Consider the following 21,926-nt stretch of genomic DNA (forward strand, 5'->3'; position numbering starts at 1 on the left):
ACTTTATTTATTAGGAACATTAAACTGACCAACAGCAGATTAATAACTTAAAAATATGATGGCACCACATGTTTATGCCAGAAACTGTAATTATATATTATTTTTATGGAAGGATATATCAATGCATCCTTATTTATTGATAGTTTATCGTTGATTGATAAGATCCAGATCCTTACTGGGCTAACATATCAATAGATAGAAGACAAATGTGTGAATTATCTCATAAACCATCATAACATTGGTCTACTGGCCTTCAAACCTACGGCAAACTCATGACTAAAACACAAATACATGTGTATTAACATTCTCCTAAAGGTATTCGTGCATCATAATGTACATTCTTTTCAGTGCTTTAGGTGAAGGCTTTCCCCTAGATGAAATATGCCTGACAAGGTTGAAGAGTTTACAACAGAATGACAAGTGGCCATGAATTTTATAGGTGTATGGTGATTTCATCAGGTAATGTTTAGACACTTCACGATGCCATTTATAGCTGCAGAACTGCAGCAGAGATTGTTTCTGATAGAGAGACAGATAGATAGATGGATGGATAGATGGATAGATGGATAGATAGATAGATAGATAGATAGATAGATAGATAGATAGATAGATAGAGATACAAACCTCCATAGTGCTGCATAAACAACTGCAAGGGTGAGCAAGGCCAAGCAGGAGAGACCACAGCCGATTATCAGAGTTACAGAGGGCGTACCTGAAGAATCCATGATCTGCAGATTATAATATATATATATATATATATATGAGGATATTTGTGCATACTAAAGACAAGACCAGATAACTTTCATGATGAACATCAACTTATTATTTTATACACGTTCTATATTTTAAAAAAAAAAAAGAGAGAAAAAAAACATTGAGCCAAATAGCCTTTCATACATTTCTGTAACAATCACTGAATATTAGCAGCCATAAAACCACTGTCCTAGAGTGTATTTTATTGCAAAAAGTAGCCATGTCACATAGGCACATTTACATGTTTCTGGCAAACTTTTTAACTTTAAAAAGTGGCTTCTATTCAGTGTTGACTTTTTTCTGATTTTGTTTACAAATCCTGCCCCCCATAAACTCCATGGCTATGTTTTCTGACAAATATATGTGTGTGTGTGTGTGTGAGTGTGTGTGTGTGTGTGTGTGTGTGTGTGTGAAGATTCAATCTATAATTAAAATGGACATGTTGATAAGCTGTGTCAACATACAACTCTCTGTGTAACCCATCATCAATAAAACTTAAAAATCCACCAGAACCATTTTATTATCAAAGTGTCTCTCATCCAGTGTATTTCCAGCAGGAGTGTTCTTCCAATCTGCTATCACAGAACTGTATCACTTACTGTATCATATCTTTGCAGGAGGGTTAGTAAACATAAGGACACAATGCTTTAAAACACACACACACAAACACACACACACAGAGAAGATCTGCAACCTATGAAACCTATCTAAACCTTCATCTCTGGTGTCTATAGGACATTGATGAGAGAGAATTCTTCAGTGCCAAAAGGACAACAGATCATTACCTTAAATTGGACATTTTAATGCATGAATTAATATTTGCATTTCAATGAGACAACAATCCCAGCTACAATAAGACAATCTCAGAAGCCACTGGTTATTATAGGACAACACAAGGCACAATCCTGCAGAGAAAGCTGCCAGATCTCCAATATGCCTGCCTACATGTGTATCCACAGCCACATCTATATATAGTGTATATATATAATTCGACACATGCAACATCAAGATGTCCCAGCTGGACATCTACATAAACTCCAGTTAGCTGTCCTTTTGTTACTTACTATTTCTCTAGGTTGCTGAGCCAAAATGGCGAAGGTAGAGAGACGATCACATAAGCATTTCGTATGGGATGCATCGGTAAGCACCGTTTTACATCCCTGGGTGGACCAGGTTCCGAAAGAGTCGTTCCTGTAAAAAAAAAAAAATGGAGAGGGGGGGGAGAGAAGAGATGAGAATATTAAAGCCTGATGGCTAAAATCCTTGGGAGTATTAGAAATACAGACGCATCCTAATGGAGAGCAACGTTTACTTCCAGCACAGAAGCGATCCCTCTCTACTTGTTCAATAAGACTTCATTTAGATGCATCTCCAGATGTAAGGCAGGGAAGGGGGATACAGCGCTGGGCTGAGTGCAAGGAGCTCTGGCTTCTGATCACTTGTTCAGCTCTGTCCAGCCCTCTAGCAGCCGCAGAACCCTCTCGTTGAACGATTCGTTTCATAGAACCGGAAAAATGAAGCTGTTTATTCTCCTTCATACCGCACTGCCCCCCCTCTCCCTCCCCTTCCATCTAACGGAACGATGCCATGACCCGGTGCTGGATCTATGGGTAGAGCTATTATTTTTGTTAATTTAAGGATATATATATATATGTATATATGTATACATGTGTATTTTTTTTAAGTGAAGGATCCTTACTATTAATTAAAAAAGCAGCTGAATGTGAGAGGTGATGGAGATGGGGGAGGGGGGAGGATTTTACCCTGGAAACGGACAGCGTCGGATTGCTGTACACTGCCTGCTCCTTACCTCTGAAGGAAGGAGGAGGGGGAGTGGATGGATGGATAGATGGAGAAGTAGAAGAAGAAGAAGAAGGAGAAAAGAAAGTATTTTGACCAATCAGGCAAAAGAAAAATGGACAGGGGACAACAAAAAGCATGCTGATCAGTGAGATGAGATAACCCTAGTCAAGAGATGGGGCAAGAAATGGTTAAATTGTATTTTAATTCTGCTTTCTTGCAACTAACTGTTCACCTCCTCCCCCTTTTACTGAGACAATATCCCAAGGCCACTAGGCAGCCAACCAATGCAAAGCCTGCCAGGCTACCAGTTGGTAATATCCTTTTAACCCCTTCGCAGCCCCAGTGCAGTGAACTGGCATACATAGTCACTTACAGTAAAGCAAAATATGCCAGCTTGCAGTCTATGAAGAATCACGATCTTATCTGCCTGCAAATGCAAAGCACACCAAGGATGTGTTTTATTATGGGTTGGCCAGTGTTTCCACTATTTATGAAACACTGTTTCTATGTCAAGTGTATTATGATACAAATTGGACTTCTTTTTCCATAACAATAAAATGGAAAATCGGGATCTTAATTGCGTCTACTAGTTGCATTATTCATGTTCACAGACATACATCTGCATGACATATAATTGGTGTTTATATATATATATATATATATATATATATATATGTGTGTGTGTGTGTGTTTTGTGTGTGTCTGCCTTATTTTGAGTGATGCTGAGTGTGATTTACACACTGCTGTTATTGTGTACACACACTCTTGCACGGACACACACACTCATACACACTTGTGTCTATTGCAGATGACTTCTCAATGCATTGCGGACAAGTTTTTCCTTTGCCCCCTGGCGGCAGAGGGGTTAATATCTTGCAGTATTGTCTTTCTACTCAGCTAACAAGCCTGACACTCAGCAAATATCCTTCAAGGGATCGATAAGAAATCATCAAAGATGAAGAAGAAAAAAAAGATCTTCCAAAAATTACTCAGTGGGTGCTAAGCATCAACACTAGGAGGATAGGTTTAATTCTCACTGTCCCTGACTGCAAAGCTAAGGATTTATACACCATAACAGTACAGGCACAAGTGATCATTTATGCAGAAAAATGCTGAAGTATGTTTTTTTAAATGCTCCTTTTCATATACATTTTCTAATGATATTGCCAACAGTAGGAAACAAGTGGGACTGTGTAATCAACACAATTAATTAATAAATATAAATCACACAATTAAAAGGAAGGATGTTAGCAGAATTGGGTTCTCCACATGAGAAATATTCAGCTTTAGTTGCAGTGCAATCAACACCTCATTTCCTAACTTGCTTCAAATGTATTAATGGTGCACAGCCCAGCAAGAACTCATCATTTAACTTTGATGGAATAAACCAGGCTCTGTTATATACAAGATTTACAAACCATTTTGGAAAATATTTTATTCTAGACCCCAAAACCTGCTTTAGCTGGTTAACTTAAAATGAAATGTTAGATTGTGAGCTCCAGTGACTAGGGTTCCCCATGCCTTCTATTTGTAAATGTCATTATTTCGTCTAACTTCCCTGGATGGCGGAATTAGTCATCAGTATATAAACACATATAGTAAACATATATTCTTACAAATATTTAGATTTTCCCTGTGATCCACAGTATTTTATAATTACCTTGGGATTTAACACACATATTCCTACACCCTTCCCATCTTCCATATGTAAGGTATCTATGGATATATGTAATAACTTTGGCATGGATTGCTAGAGCTAAAGGAATGACATTGTAATTTTTTTCTCTTTCCTTCTTTACTAAAATTGGTTGTTATGGCAACTGTTTTTTTTCCTTTGCAATGGGCAGCTGAAACCCAGAGAAATCCAGGCTGTGTAATATTAGCTGACCAATTAAATGAACAGACACCCTGCTTCTAAATTCATGTTCCCCAGATGTTCAGTTTGTCATGAAGGTGGTAAGAATTCATCTTAAGTGCAGGAGATTTCTAAAACAAATGTCTTCATTATACAGTATATCTGCATTATCCTCAGTACACCTCAGTGATATGAAATCTACCTAAACATTCGGCACTGATGGAAAAAAAAACAACTTAGTTAACTTACAAATATTGATGTAGTCAAATATGGACAAATTGGAGCTGGAAGACAATAGCTGGTTTAGGAGCAGTGATTTATAAAGATTAATAGCCTTAAAGGAACACTAACACTTAAACATTTCAGATGGTGATTTATGTTCAAACACCTTGAACTGGCCAGTATATGATATCATTAATCCTGACTGCCAATAATGTGGCAATTCATTTGTTCACTTCATAAATATATAGGTAACATAACAACACAGCATAGTTTTGCATAAACCCTGGCTGCTTATAAAACAAATGGAAAATGTTTCCAAAGCCCATTTAGAGGGACACTCCAGTACCCCAGTAAGTATTCCAAGTATTTTTTAATATGCATTCTCTGAAGCTGCAAAACAAAAGAAAAAAAAATACTTGTGTAGAAGCTGAAGCCCAAGAGCTGTAGAACAGTTCCCCCTCCATGGTCCATTGTTTCACTCCACTAATTTACTGTTTATAGCAGCAAAATAACAAATCAATGAATTGATTTCAATGCACTGTGTATGTACATGAGGGGGTCTAGTTAGACCCCCAAAGCATTTGCTGAGCTAGTGCTGGAGTTGACTGGAGGTAAGTATATAGTGTGCTCTGCTGGTCCCTTCTCCTACATAGCATATAGCTGGGGATGGAAAAGGGGGCAAACTGATTATTACAAACATTTTAGGGATCTCTCAGCTATCATGTGCATTACAGTCAGGTTCCCCTTAAGAATGTTAGGCAGAGACAAGCAGATATGCAAAAATATGATACTTCTTTATTCCTTGCTGCCAGTTACATGGGTTCCCTAATCTGCATATGCCTACTACACTACTTTATACACAGCCTATGAACCCATTTCCAGGCAGTTTTTAGCTACCAAACCATACCGCTTTGTTTTTACAGTTTCTGTTGCCAGTTCTGTTTTTTTTTTCAACTGGATTTGCCAAGAATAATTAGCAGGGATAGGCATAGTGTCCATGGCAAGCGCTGTGAGGTCTATAGAACGTCATTAAGTCCGCCACCACAGACCCCAGTAGATGTCCACCATGAGCAATGTTGGTGCCTTCCCCTGATAATTAGTATTTTATATGATCGCATGATTTGGGATTTTAACACCTTCTAAAAAGTGGTGTGTATATATATATACATATATTTATATATATCTTTTTTTTTTGTCTTTCACTTTACTTTAGAAAAGTCCACTAGTGCAATCAAACAAATTAGTGTTGCAGGGATTAGCTAGGGTGACTCACATGAACTTCACCTAAAATTGCTGGTTAATTAATGTCTCTGCTGAAACAATAACATGATCCCTTCATCCGGACTAGCAGTGCCACAGTACTTATTTGGCACTCTCACTTAGATTGCCCACATGGAATCACATTAGCAAAAAAGTGACGTCAGCATAACAAAACCTTTTTTTGTTATTGATATATGACATGCAATAAGAAACACAGGAGTGATGGCCCTTGAAAAAAACATATAATAGATCAAATTAAGATTTATTTCCTTAACATATTGCAGAATAAATGTATTAAGTGGAACAGTACCTTTACAATTATATACAAAGTAGCAGGGCCAAGTGGTGGTACAGTCTGAGAAATAGGTAGTTAAACAAGACTAGGAAACCCAGAAGAATGTGGGAAGGACGAAGGGTATCAATGGAGAGGAACAGGGAATTCACACAGCTGGAGTGGGGCACTGTCTATGGCCATATAAAACCGTAAATGTAACCTTAATAATATAGTATGGCTCTGAATGATCTGCCCAGTTCCTGCTGGACAGCTCTCTAGAGGTGAGCTCAAGTCAAGTACTCTGGTTAACACTGCTTTTTGTCTGAAGAAAGAAGAGCCAGCTCCTATGTAATTTTATCACAAGGAGATTCACTTCAGAAACACCCATATATTAAGGATTATTGAGGAATTAGAACTGATGTCCAGGCTAACATTACTTTTGATCACACAGAAATAATATTTAGTATTATTGAAGTCCTCTTCCCCACGTGGTCTACACACAGTATGAATTCATTTCTTGAGCAAATCTAACTGTATTGTATCTCTAGCTTGGCACAATTCTGTTGAGTAAAGATCCAACACTGATTCATCAACTGCACAATCATATTCATCTGTCTGCCTATGTTATCTGTTATAAATCTAAAGTAATTTAACAGATTCATTGTTCTTTGAGGGATGATATAGAGTGTAGGAAAGTGGTCACATCACTTCTGGAGAGTGCTAAGGCGGGTTCCATGCATGACACCCAGACACCTCAGTAACCAAGGTACCCACTGGGATCATGTATCATGCTCAAGCTCTTCATGTAGCAGCTTGCATGGAGAGTGTGAGCTGCGGTGAAGACATGGTAACAAGGTCCAGGAGAGGTGGAGGGAAAGCTGTGTGAGCTGCATGAACAATGAGAGTAGGTGTATAAGCATGTCTAAGTGTATGTTTTTGTGTGTAACTCTATGGAAGTAGAGTATATGCTAGTGTCAGGGGTTACCATGTGTTAATGTATGTTGTTAGTGTGTGGGAGTATAAGGTGTAAGCATGTGTGTGAGCATTTGGTTTTAGCATGTATGAATGTTTCAATTAGCATATGTGCGTGCATGTTACTGTATAGTGTTAGAGTGTGGGTGTTACTGTATGGTGTTAGCATGAGTATTTGTGAACATGCAATGTTAGAGTGTATACATGTTATTGTATGGTGTTAGCATGAGTGTGTGTCAGGGTATGTTGTTATAGTGTCATGGATGAGCCTAGGGTTAGTGCTCTGAGAGAGAAGTGGGTGTTAAGAGTGTGTTTGCATGTTAGTATGTGTGTGTTTTAGTTATAGGAGGGCAAAAAAACACTGCACCCAGGTGCCATTAACTATAGGCTTACCCCTGCTTCACTTTTCTGAACACTTTTTGTTTACTTTATTTCTTTGAAGATATCATAAGGACTTCTGACAACAACAATGCATTTTTGAAAATCAGTTTTTGTGTAAGTACTTTATATCAAAAATTGTTGTTTGATTTGACAAATCTTTTTTCATGATATTCCACAGTTACCTTGTTTTTCATGAAAACAGTCGAGCGACCCCAAACTTATGAACAGTGGTTGATTCCAATGTTACTGATTGTGTAACTCTAAATTTATTTTTGAAAATTGCCCACATCAATCAGTAGCTCTACAACCAACAAATGCAATGGACACAAAACATACAAAATGTAAAAATGTAATTTGGTTTTCTATACATCATTTAATGCAGTTACCGTATGTCAGGATTTCAGAATTTCAGCAGATCATCATAAAGCTAGTAAACGTATGCCTTTGTGGCCTGTGACCTAGCTCTTATAGTGACTAATTAGTCATTCTCAAGAATAATTAAAAATAAAAGAATACTAGCGCTAAGTTCTTAAATGACAAAAAAAATTTGGGAATCAATATCATCCAATATTATTAGAATAGGTAAAGTGAATATGATATGACTAGCATTTGTGCCCCTCCCTTGTCTCTCCACTTTCTCTTTTCCTAGATCTATATCTCCATCTTTTAATTGTTTTCTCTATTCTTCATCCCTTCATTCTTCCTCGTATTCCTCCATTGTTACACTCCCTTTACGCCTTCTCTCTTTCCCTTCCTTCCTTTCTTCTTTCTATCTCCGTCCCTTGCTTCTGTCTCTCTCTCCTCCTCCTTCTGTCTATCTCCCTCCCCTTCTCCCCTCTCTCTGCCTTCCTTCCTTCAGTCTTCCACATTTCCTCAATACACCTATAATCTCCTTACCAATATTCCTTTAATTATTCATTTTCCCATCCATTCTCTCCTTAACCTGACATTGATTTAGTTGGATGTCATCCAACAATCAATGTACTCTTGTTCCATTTTATTGGAGTCATACTTCACACTGCCAGATGCCCTCACTCTACAGAACAGATGCAGAGACACAACTGCCTCAAAAACATCTAACTTCAATGCAGATAAGTAAAAATTAAATAGATAAAATAAAATTGCTTAAATACATTTGACTACTCTTTACCATTTAATTATTCATTATAGAGTGGGAGGGAGAATGAGGGGTTGGATCAGAGCATGTGGGTGGGTTGAAGCATGGGGGAGATGGACGAGGAGGGTCAGATCAGAGGGATATTGAAGGAGGCAGGTTACAGCAAAGGGGCAGGGATGGGGTGGGATGACCAGAGTGGAGCTGGAGAAGGGAAGATCTGGGGTGAGCTGAGAATCCAAATAAAATAGAGCTAGTATTTCTTTCATTTGGGCTCTCCAGAGCTAGTCACAAAGAGCCCTAGTTATGACTCAGGTGCACCAGCTCCTGGCTCTAACATGTGGAGGGTATTTGCCAAGCCTTTATATAAAACGCTACATTTTTTTCTAGTAATTTAAAGATGCTGTATTACCAATTAATATGTTATTTCATTTACTAAAGTAATTGTTAGACATTTTGCTTAACCACGTTCAGTATAGCACTGTCTCGCTTACATGAGCTAACCTAAAAAAACACACAGCATCAGATATGAGTCTCCAATTATCATAAAAATGCTGACAAGAGAAATGGTGACAAGTTACACTATCAATGGAAATGTGCAATTTAGAAAGGTCAGATAGCAGATCTGTATTAAAACCATTAATTTGTATATGAAAGTTAGTTATATTATTGCATTACAGCCCTGTAAATGTGCAGGCAATGTCATTCTCGAGCCGTGTTTTTCTATTTTCTGATCATGTTCTTGTTTCATATTATTATATTTTTTGTAACTTAGCAAACAAATTACGAATCTCTTGATCAATTAAAAAGTTAATATTAACAGGGTCCCAAGAGGGTATATTGGAAAACGTTTAGTAAATAGGAACATTCTCTTTTTTTTGAAGGAGCCCAAATGTAACAAATCTGTTTGAACCTGTGTTTAGACCATTTGCCTGTAATCGCATTCTCACAAAGAAAAAATCCTGTGCGATTTGCAATTTTATATGGAAATGATCTCATTATCCACAAATTACTTTCCATTTCTGATTTACTAAATGGTTGTAATCAAACTGTCACAAATGTTACACTGCATGCATTGAATTTACGAAACTCTAACACATTTATTTTTTTATCCCGCAACAAGGTATAGAATATTTCTTATGAATGTGACTAATAAAAATTAAACATTAGGAGTAATTTATACCAATGAGGTTAATTATAGATCAAAATCAATGCCCATATGTAATCTTTTCACTCGCATAATCAGACCAAGCTTTTATCCCTTTCCTCCATAATCTTTTCACTATCATATTTTATGTTTTAGTTGGCTGACTTGAAAACTAAAGTTATGTTTTCAAGGCATGGAATGCCCTTAGACAGGGGCAAGAGGAGTTCCCACCCCAGATCCCACACATAAGTGGGCCCCACAGTGCCACTACTTAATGGATGTCTGTTGGTTCTCGGTTGCTTAGTGAATACGACTTCTTATTCCATCATATTCTTATTTGAGGACTGCTTTAAGAAACATTATGTTATTGGAAATTATAATCCGCTCATTATTTTTTGTTTATTATCATTGTTATATTTAAATCATCACATATTGGGTTGATATTTTAGTTTTATATATATATATATTTAGCATTTACATTTTTTGTGTTATTTGCTAATTCATTGTTTTTTGGGTGAACACCTTTGAGTTTTCTAGCTGCTTGTATCCAGTTTGATATATTTTTTTAGCTCACTCACTTTTTTTTCTTTTTATCATATTTCAGTGCTCCAACTTACTCGGCGATGCAAAGACTATGAGCGTGAGAGAGCAGGAGTCCTGCTTTTCTGCTTTACCTTCACTGCTCCAGGTCCTATATACTTGAGGGCAGCCTGTTCATGGCAAGGACATTAAACTTCCCAAAGACAGAGGTCATATGGAGTGCTTTAGTTTCTAATAGTATAAGTGATGTAAAAGGTAAAGCTTGCCCAACTGCCAGGGCCATAGACTATTTAGGCATACAACCATCTGGGGATTATGCATTAGGAACAAACCTCCTAGAGCTTTGGGTGGACAATGTTCTCCTGTATGATCTGCCTGTAGTGCATCCATGTAGTAGTGGATGATATGATATGATGTTATATGTGTAAGCTGTGTGAGGTCTATGAGGGGGCGAATGATAGAGATCAATGCTGGAAGAGGCACAGATCAATGATCCTTCACAACTTAGAGTCTTCCTCTACAAGATCAGTTTGGAGAGAAGATAAAAGCTGCCAAAAGTGGGATCCTGCCAAAAGTGAGACAATGAGCACCACAATACTCTGCTACATTGCTGCACATTGCATTTTTTTTTAACTTACCCTCGACTGTAATGAGCATTGGATTTGCTGATAAGGCAGAATAAATCTGCATGAATGAATCATCTGACTACCTTTTAATATCTGCAGTTAACATGAATATCCATAAAAATAGGCTATATAATGAATTGTTACGTTAGGGCAATGCAACATTACTACAAAGGCTATAAACCAAAGAAAATCCCTTTATGACCAAACCAGACCCATATGACTTCACTTGGACAGTCTTCTATTACCAAATTTTCTCTGTTGAATTCATAGAAGCAGCGTACGTTCTAACTTTATTCTGTTTGTCTTTGATCTGAGTCCTGACTGCCTTTGTTGTAAATTAAATCTTTTCACAGATTCAGCAAAGCTAATTAAGCCATAATTTCAGTGTTCCAATACTAAGCAGGGTCAAATCAGTATCATTAATATTTTGATGAATTCCTTAATGTTCCATTGCATCACATAAGGGCATACTTGACCTTGTATGAAATTGTTTTTTGTTCAAAGTTGTATAGTTTTATTTTGTGGTAGTCAGTTTAAATAACCGCAGGGATTAGTTAAAAAAAAGAACAAAAGTGTTTTCTTTACCGAAGGTTTGGAACACGGGTTATGCAGGTGGGCTATAAATCCAATAAAGAATTCCACTGATAACTTCAAACATGCGATTTAAAACCTATTTTGACAAATGCTTAAGTATCAAAGGAACAGAAGCTCATACAGGATTGCACACGATCATAAACTAGCCCAAAACTGTAACCACAGAGCATAGTTTTGAAAGACACTTGCATTATAAAATGACATCAATAAACTTTTGCAAACCAACACAATTGAGGATAATCAGCAAAGAAAGAATTGCTAGAGCTCAAAGATATTCTAGGGAGACACCCAGCACACTATATAAATTAGCAATGGTCACTGAACCTTGTTGTGATTTGAAAGCGATTTTTAGTTGTGGAAAATAAAACGGTTCAATAAAATCATAGTGCAAGTTCTCACACTATATTAAATGTGATAATGTGAAAATATAATTAGATTAATATAGCAGAGAAAGGCCTACGACCAGGGCCGGCCTTAGGGGTGTGCGACCTGTGCGACCGCACAGGGCGCCATGGTTGCAGGGGCGCCTGACCGGGACTTAGATTAAAGCATCGGTTTTTTTTTTGTTTTTTTTTAAACTTTATTTAACATCATTGATGTTAAATAAAGTTTAAAAAAAAAAAACGATGCTTTAATCTAAGTCCCGGTCAGGGGCGCCGAGCGGTTGCTCGTGAAGTTCTCGGCAACCGCTCGGCGCCCCTTACTCTCCATGACTCCGTCGCGGTGCCAGCATCTCATGTTGAGCGCCGGACTATACCGGCGCTCAACATGAAATGCCGGCAGAGCGAGAAGACGGATGCCTCCCGCTCTTACCGCAGGACTCCGGCAACAAGGTAAGTGGGGGGAGGTAGTTTGAAGGGGCAGTGGGGGGGGTAGTTTGAAGGGGCAGTGGGGGGGGGGTAGTTTGAAGGGGCAGAGGGGGGGGTAGTTTGAAGGGGCAGAGGGGGGGGTAGTTTGAAGGGGCAGAGGGGGGGGTAGTTTGAAGGGGCAGAGGGGGGGGTAGTTTGAAGGGGCAGGGGGGGTAGTTTGAAGGGGCAGAGGGGAGGGGTAGTTTGAGGGGGGGTAGTTTAAAGGGACAGAGAGGGCGGGTAGTTTGAAGGGGCAGAGAGGGGGGGTAGTGAGGGGGGGCGCCAGAGGAGTAGTCCGCACAGGGCGCCACAACACCTAAGGCCGGCTCTGCCTACGACAGAAGTCTACGAGTTGGTATTCTACGGCCATAATCCTGTTGTTGTTTTAGATTTCCTTTAATATTTATTTAAATAATTAACACAATGTTATTTATCGAGTTATGTATCAAATATATTGTATGTGGTCCATAAGGACCACCCTTCTCCTATTGCCAGAACCTACCACAACCTTCTTACTACTGAACCTTCCCGAAAATAACAAAAGGGCAGACAAAACTAAGAACCTCATCGGAAGGTGCATATAGAGTGCTTGCGTGAAGAGCACAATGAAAAGAAGATTAATAATTTTGAAGGCGCTGACAGTTTACATAACAATGAAGCAAATCAAGTCTCAAGGCAGCATCTCCACAGGACCATAAAAGTTTAATGTTGTTACAATTAAAAATGATCCATTTTGAAATGCATTCTAATCTTGTGTTTTTGGTTCATAAATAAATTACTTCCCAACATACTAGCTACGTTTTAAGGACAACCATTATAAGAATATTAATAGTGTGTTATATGTTAAGAAGGTAAGGCAATTTAATCTAGGGAATGTATACAATATGTAAAACTGGAATACAGGCAAGCGTATACATCTTAATATGTGTTGTTTGGAGGAGAGCAGAGAAAGAGATGTAACAGAAATGGGGAGGTTTGTTTCAAAGGAGGGGAAATATTATAACAAAGGTCTTTATCTAAAACTTGAAGGTCGGAACCTTAGATGTAAGGAGATTTTACTTAACACAGAGTGGGGTAGATAATTAGAACATCCACCCAGCAGAGGCAGATAATACATTGAAGCAACTGAAGCAACTCACCGTGTAGGAGCATAATGTCTACATTAATTGATTCATAAGTCCCCATACTGCCCATTTCCAAAAAATTTTTTTTTTTCTCCAAAAATGGAGGCATTATTTCAGTGTGAAAAATGGGCAGTGTGAAAAAAGCATTTTTGGGGACTTTAAAATGAAGAATTACAGCAAACGTTTCTTGCTGTAAATATGTTATTGCGTGTCGATATATACATTATGAAGTGATACTTAGCAAAGTATACTTATTAGCATAATTGTATAAAATGAATGTTAACAGTCTATACAGACTTCAAGGCCTCCTGCATATATTTTATATGAATGTGTGCACATAAAGATTATGGCATTGCGCTTTGTTTTCTTCAAAATACCAAAACAGGCAATACTTATTTATAGCATGTATTGATTTCTTAAAAACAAACAAAAAAAGAACAAATGCTCAGGCATATCTATTGATTTTTATAAGATTTCAATTATTCAGAAAAACTTGTCTCCAAATCAGGAGTTGGTAAAAATTGTATTCTCTGTTGACACAACATATTGATGATTATTAGCAATTGTAAAGAAAATACAAACATTTTGAAACCTGTACTTTAAAGCCAAAGTACAAAGTTGAATTGGGCAATGTATATTTTTCATGAGAACATTGAATGCATAAAAATGTATTCAGCCTATTGTGCCTACATACTGTAATATATTTAATGCACTCTATTATATATATATATATATATATATATATATGTTACATTATTCTTTTGGATACTTATATTTATATAATACAATAATGCATGCAAAATGTAAAACAAGATCTTCTAAAGGCAATTTATACCTCATGAAAAATCGGGGAGAAGAGGTCACTGCAAGCACCGCCATTTTGGCGGAAGTTCCCGCCGGGTTATGTCTGCTGAGATTCAGACAAAGATAGAAGATTGATTGAAGATTGAAGAAAGAGGAGAACAGAAGGGAGAAGGGAAGGGAGAATATGAAGAAGATGCAGAAGTGAAAGTGGTCGGCAGAAGTGGTTGCCAGATAAGGTAGGGAAACACTTAGAGAGTGTGAGAGAGTGAACAAGACGGAAAGTATAAGAGAGAACGTGAGTGAATATAGGCCCATTAATTTCAGGCCTCGTTTTTGGTGGTTCCTACGAATCGCCAAATCTACCAAAATTAAGTAAATTTGCAGTATGTATTAATCCGAACGCACAAGTCTAGTATACAGCACTATATTTTATGATCAAGGAGAGAACAATACTGAAGAGCACAGTTAATGTATTGTCTTAGTGAAACAGCACATTTAATGCACAGATTTGAATAGTAGCAATAACGAGACTGAATAGACAGTTTAACCCCTTGACTGCTAACGACGGCATGGTGCCGTCGCTAGCAGTCCCAGTCAGGTGCTAATGACGGCACCATGCCGTCGCTAGCACTCTCCTACCTTGATGGGGGTCTGTGGACCCCCATCACCACCTACCCCGGCGATCTGCCCCTCATTTTGAAGGGCATCACTGGGACCACCCGATCCGGCCGGTGACGTCACGCGTAATGACGCGATGATGTCACCGCGCAACTTTATTGAAAACTGACAATTGTCAGTTTTCACGGTATGGGGGCATGCTGCTTAGATGCCTGTATCTCAGGCATCTGAGCAGCTACAGACCCCCAACATATACCGTTGGAAAGGTAATCGCCTCACCTTTCCAACGGTATAATGCTTGTAAAAAAAGAATAAACAATATTATGTTAAAAAAATAAAAATGTACAAAAAAAGTAAAAAAAATGATTTGGGGGTCTCTAAAGGCAGATAAATAAAGATCAAAATTGCCTAGAGACCCCCAAATTAAATTATCTAAACATAAACTGGTTTAACTTTAAAAAAAAAAAAAGTTTAAGTATTCTAGCTAAATGATCACTGTGGTAGCCAATGTTACCACAGCGATCATATAGCTATAAAAAGTCACATTCCCTTTTTAAAAATGGCCGATACTAAATTTTAACCCCATGATCCCTTTGATCATGGGGTTAAATTTAGCCAATGGTAGAGGAAGGCAATTTTTGAAATCCAGATGAACTGCAAAAATCAGCCGTATAGCCTGTAGTACGTAAGTTAACCATATCATCCCTGGAGCCCCTTGCATTTTTACTGCAAAACTTATTTTTGCTGTAAAAGTGATTTTTTTCTCCCTTTACGATCATCTCTTTGGGATTGTAAGGGGAAAGAATGGTGTGTGCTTCTGCGAGTGAATGTATGGAAAGTATGGTGTGTGCTTCTGCGAGTGAATGGAGATATGAAAGGCGTGTGAATGGTCAGTAATTAGGGTTGAAGCCTTGACGTGGCATTACTGCTCACGTAAGAAGTTAAATTATGGCACAAAAAGTACATGTTTTCAAAAACTACACCCCTCGGCGCATCAAATGAGGGGCTGCGTGTGTTTCTAGGACAAACCTGGAGTGCGCAAGACACAAATGAACATGTCGCTATGGTTAGAAAAAACATATTTTCTAGCCAAAGCGACATATTCCATCATTATCTGTGAACTTAACTTTTGTCCTAGAAATACATGTAACCCCTCATTTGAAGCTCCAAGGGGTGTAGTTTCTTGAAATGTGTACTTTATGTACCCTAATTTAACTTCCCAGATGTCTAGACCACTTTAACTTCAGATATGGCAGATTGGAGAATCTTGTTAAAAAATTGTCTTAAAACATTTAGGGGTGATGGCTGCATTTAGACAGCTCTAGACAGCTGGGAAGTTAAATTATGGTACATAAAGTATATATTTTCAGAAACTACACCCCTTGGCGCATCAAATGAGGGGCTGCATGTGTTTCTAGGACAAACCTGGAGTGCGGAAGACATAAATGAACTTGTCGCTTTTAATTTTATTTATTTTTTATTTTTATTTGTGTGATATTCACTTATTTGTTGTGCACGTTAGATTTGTGATACAAATACAAATAAGACCTCATTTGCTGCGGCTGGGGGTGTAGTTTCTAAAAATATATAGTTTTGTTGGCATATTTTAACATCCCGGGCAGCTAGAGCTGTTTAATTGACGCAGCCATGCATTAAATTTAAAGATGAATTTTGTGATAGTCTAATAAATTTAACTTTTAGCAATAAAATATTAGAAAAACACAGTCTACTGTTCTCAATGTCTGTTTATTTTAGACCGGTTACCTACTACAAATATTTAGCAACACAGGTTTTGATATTAGAGTTTAGAAAAATAACATTACAAACTAGTTTTTATTGAGTTGGAAGTGAAAAATTACACTTTTTCCCCATTTTTGGTTGTATTTTGCAAACCTAATGAGACATACACATATAAAAATGGTATATTTGGAATCTGCTGGGTGTGCTGAAAAAAACAATATATGGTTTGTATAGTTTATTCCCAAGAAATTTACTTGAAACACGTTTAAACGTGAGATGCACCAAAATGCCGAAAACTAGCTTAGCACCAGGGTGTGAAATGGCTTAGCAGCCAAGGGGTTAAAGGAAGCTTCATTAGTCCAGAGTATTTGAGTCCTGTGTGTTTTAATTAATATAATATACATGGTACATGTTTTTGATATGTGCACTTCCACATAGAAATTAACATTCTAGAGAGTACTAAAATTCCTGCCTAATGTAAGTACGCAGCACATAGCAATTGAAGGTTACTGGAGCGCTTTACACATTGGAATTCTAATTAAGAAGATTGAAACACTCCTAAAAATCAGAAAACTAATAATTTTAAATCATGCTATATATAACAGTTCCTGAACCCCATTCACTGGCAAGGAGAAGCACTTATTAAAGACAGTGAAGTGCTACAATAATTTCAAATAACTATGTGCAACGCAAAGTAATTCTAAAGTGTTGAAGTGCTTCATTATTTTTAGGAAGGTTTTCAATATGAAAGTCAAACAGATTTCCAGTACAGTGACAAATTGAACTGATTTAAAAACCTTCATTCACATTTACTTGCCACATTAGGCAATAAAGGAATACATATGCCCATGCTCCAATGACTTCCAGGAGGCCTACAAAATAAAAATGTCAGCCCGAGCAAATTAAAATGTTAATCTGCTTCTGGATCTAGGGTCACAAAGCTAACCGATAGTTTGCAAACTGCTATGAAAACTATTTCCCAGTGTGTCATGAAACTATTTGTTGTTATATTTCAAATTTAAATTGCTTATAAGGAGTTCTGTGTAGAAAGTACATAAAGAACGCATTAACGTGTACATTTATTGTTAGGAGTTTAGCTCATCAGCAGTGGACTCTTATCCTAACAACAAGTAAGGGTTTTGAACAACTGCTTCAAATATAAGATTATTGGCTCTTAAATAAAAAAAAAGAAACTCTGAGCACAGTAAAAAAAAGAAAAAAAGAAAGTACACTGTGTTCAAAAAGTCTATTCATGATGTTTATGCAGAAGAACTGATATGTGAATAAAACCTTTAGGTCACAGATCCTTGGAGTTTGGCTTCAATGACAGCAACAGAGGATATTTAGTAGTATTTCTTATGTGAATGCCTGAGGTGCCCCAAGGTAGTCTTGAGTCACCTGAGGGTGATGTCTCTTTACCCCATCCTGCTTCCTGAGGTGGATGTGATGTGGCCTCTTTATCATCTCCTACCCCAGGTGCCAAGAGCCCTAGTTACAGCACTGTGTGACATAAACAGCACAAATGTACCAGTCATAAATTGGATGAAATGCAGGAAAATGCTTACTTCCAGCAAGCGATATGGGTAGCTTAGCATTTTATTGGAACACTGGAATTAAATATGGATCAAATTTATAAAACCTAATATTTGTGCTGTTTCGTGAAAATGAAGCACACATATTTGTTATATGCAGGTCAGTGGCGAATTCATTTTCGGTGCAATTAAGCATCCAAAATAAACCTGTCCACAGAATTTCCTCAGCTAGAAACAAATCATTAACAAGATGTACTTATGCAGCCTCATGCATGACAGATTTTGTTTTTCTGTAAGACAAAAAAAACATTATCTAAAAGTTTTAAGGTTGTATTGCAGGTGACATCTTAATAATATCACTGTGTGTTATGAAGAGACAACCCCACAGAGATTCTCCTGCTAGAGGGGGCATTCTGGACCTTTTGAAAGAATAGTTAAACTGGTGAATTGTCCTTCAAGAAATCTTTCCACTTTAACATGCACACGGGGGTTGGCGCGCTATACAGCATAATAATATTAGGAGTTTAAATATTTAACTTTCTGGACCAGCAAGTATAGCCAGAGAGGGCTTCAACTGGGAGCTAGGCTTTTCTTTTATGATTTTGTTTTGGGGGATTTTGATTTGTGCACTTGCAAATAAATTACACAGTTTGCTGCAAATTGGTGTTCCTGAGCCTTATTGCCCTAGAAGCCCATTCCTAAAAGTGACACTTATGGCCCTCAGCTAACAGGGTTTGTCGCAATATATTAAACCTACATATCAAGATTTAGTTAGCTTGGGATAACCGTGTTAGTCCAGTGTTGTAGATGTACAAGAAATGAGTATTGCAGTACATAATAATACATTTTTACTGGACTAACATTCTATTTTAAGGACACACTTTCAAGATTATCAACCTTTCTTTTGACTTGATAAAGAGGTATTATTTGGAAGTACTTACTTCTTTTACATGATTTAGAAAAACCTGCCAACCTTTCTAACTTTAATCCTTTCCTTCTGCCTCTGAGACATTTTAAATCATGATAGTGATCGTAGTATATACAACATGCAGATTCAGGAAAGACAAAACTAATCCATGATTTAGAGTGTGTACATTTATTATTATTATTATATGACAAAACTGGAACTGGCAGACTAAGACAAACTGATAAACTACTTAAAGAGGCATACTTACAATCTGGAAAGGATGGGGTAAAGTAAGTAGACTTGTGCAAAACAAAGCAGAGAGCTCCAAATTTTCGTTGCATTTTCACTCTCACTTACACTTACTCATGCTGTCTCAGACATTCACTCACGCCCTCACACACTCTTACTCCCTCTCACATTATCATGCTCTTTCGCAATGTTTCTTTACTTTTCCTGCCGACCGCTTCCCTGTCTCATTTTATGCTTATTTCTTCTGTTTGCTTTATTAATCCACCCGGTATCAGCTCTATTAACCAGGGCCCCTGGAGCGTTTCCACAAAAGATTGGAGCCTTTCTGCACATATTTTTCCCTGGTTAAAGGAATGGGACGAGGCTGTCCCCTTGGGGCGCACCCTGGCTTGGCCTCTTTGCAAAAGTACTCCAAGAAGCCAGAATATTACAGACAGATGTCCGGAGAAAGATAAGCATTTCTGCACCCATCTTTCTCTGCGAATCCAGGGAGAAACTGATAATGAAATAAGACAGAAGAATGATGACAAGAGAACCAGAAGAGGCAAAAGAAGAAGCGGAGCTGTGGATAAGGAGGCATGGAGACAGTCAGCAAAGAAGGTAGGGAGATATTGAAAGAGAGCGTGATAAAGAATGAATGAGAGAGAGAATGATTCAGAGTGTAAGAGAGCATGACAGAGTAGATATGTGCAAATGGGCCCAAAACAATTTGGACACATTTTTTGGTTTGTTTTGGTCCCATTCGTTTTCACGATTTTCACACCGCCCTTTTTATCACCAGGCCAAGGAATGTAGCTGGTGTAGGCCTCTGAAAGGGATTGTCATGAAAATGAATACCTTTCATTCCATTTGAATATCATGAAACTGTGTTCCTGTGTATACACACATTCGTGGTGACATTGAGCATGTCACAAACAGTCCATAGATTTAGGTAATTTACCCAGAATGTCCCATGAGAAAGTAATTTCAAATACATATTTTTTAAGATATGTGTGATTTCTACCCTGCTATCGCTCTGAAAAAAATGTTCTTGCAGCCATACTTTTAAAAGCAAACTTTGGAAAATGTCAACCTGGTCTGAGAGATATGAAAGTTTAAAACTGATGTGGATAGAGCAAGACACTTTTACTCCATGGAGCTGTTTGTGGCATGACACATCAAGCAAAATGTAATCCCTTAAGGACAATGAGTTGTCCTTAAACCCATTAAAATCAATGCATTGTGAGCCTGTACATGTACGGGCTTTGTCATTAAGGGATTTAGGAGTGTAAAATTAATAAGTGGACCCAGTGGTGGTGGTGCCAGCTTTGAGATAATTATCTTAGAATTATTATTAAACATTTATTATAATGTATTATTTGATAGTATTATTATTTATATATTTTATCATATATGTTTGGGACAAGGGTAAACTTTGTGTTTCTTACTCTAATCATCCTGATACAGTATCTATTCAGAAACCTGAGTAATTTCTGGAAGGACCGCAAATGGCCTCTATTACTTTAGTGAACGATCCCTCTTGTGGTCTTAGCATTGACACTGCAAGAAGTGAATGTTATAGTACGGTATATAGTTATATTGTATGTGTCAGCATGGGGCCATTAGATAGGCTTCACATAATCGCAGTGTGCACAAAACCACAATGCAATCTTTCAAGTAAACCTTGAGCTGTATGTGCCACTTTAATACATGTGACCAGATCCTTAGTGGGACAAAGCGCCAGTGGATCAAGCCTAAATTGGAAGAAGGTGTTGTTAAAAAATGGTCTTATCAAATAATGTGATATGAAGAGACATGCATTTGTGGCTAACGTTACCAACCCTTTAATAAATTGCCAGACTACTGTCTTTCATAGTAGCTTGCAAGTGACATTATTTTGGCAAGACATCTTGTCATTGTTAAATTACATTTTCACACAATGTCAGTTAATGCCAAAACGTGTTGATCAGTTCAAACCAGTAAAGTAAGTATATGGCTATTACAGTTGATGCATTAATCACCAATCCAAACAGAGTATTAATGTGCAAAACATCCTTGAAGTCAACATGAAGTTAACATGCTTAAAATATCAATGTGAAATGTTTTAATACATTTTTTTCAATGGCATATTGTTTAATGATAATAGGTATCACATGATTTGACTAATTTATATGATGCTTCATGTTTTGTATACATGTGTGTGTAAAGGCATGGGTGTGTAAGGGCAGTGTATGTATATATATATGTGTTTATGGGCAGGTGTGTGGGCAAGAGTGTGTAAGGGCAGTGTTTGGATATGTTTATGAGTAGGTGTATGTAAAGGCAGTCGTGTGTAAGGGCAGTGTATGTATATATGTGTTTATGGGCAGGCGTGTGTAAGGGCAGTGCATGTGTATATGTGTGTTTATAGGCAGGTGTGTGTAAAGGCAGTGTCGATAAAATAAATAAAATAAAAAATAGCTGAGGAAGCTAGCTACGGCTCTGCTCACAACAACCAGGCAATGCGAGAGCCTGCTGCTCTGTCTCTGTCCTGATTTGAAAACTACAAGGAAAGTTTTCCTCTATGTAGTGTTCCTAGAGTCGC

General features: G+C 37.6%; 1 protein-coding gene across 1 annotated transcript in view; it reads right to left on the reverse strand.

Annotated features, from left to right (window-relative positions):
* ADGRB3 (adhesion G protein-coupled receptor B3) overlaps positions 1–21,926 on the reverse strand; it is a 351,396-nt gene that overhangs the window by 79,159 nt on the left and 250,311 nt on the right. Inside the window, exons 17-18 of the mRNA XM_053458858.1 lie at positions 1,818–1,944; positions 625–728 (exon numbers count right to left, since the gene is read on the reverse strand). Of these exons, the coding sequence (XP_053314833.1) occupies positions 625–728; positions 1,818–1,944 (231 nt within the window). The remainder of the gene's footprint in view (positions 1–624; positions 729–1,817; positions 1,945–21,926) is intronic.

This window comes from Spea bombifrons, chromosome 3 (assembly GCF_027358695.1).
Source record: "Spea bombifrons isolate aSpeBom1 chromosome 3, aSpeBom1.2.pri, whole genome shotgun sequence".
NCBI classification, from domain to species: domain Eukaryota; kingdom Metazoa; phylum Chordata; class Amphibia; order Anura; family Pelobatidae; genus Spea; species Spea bombifrons.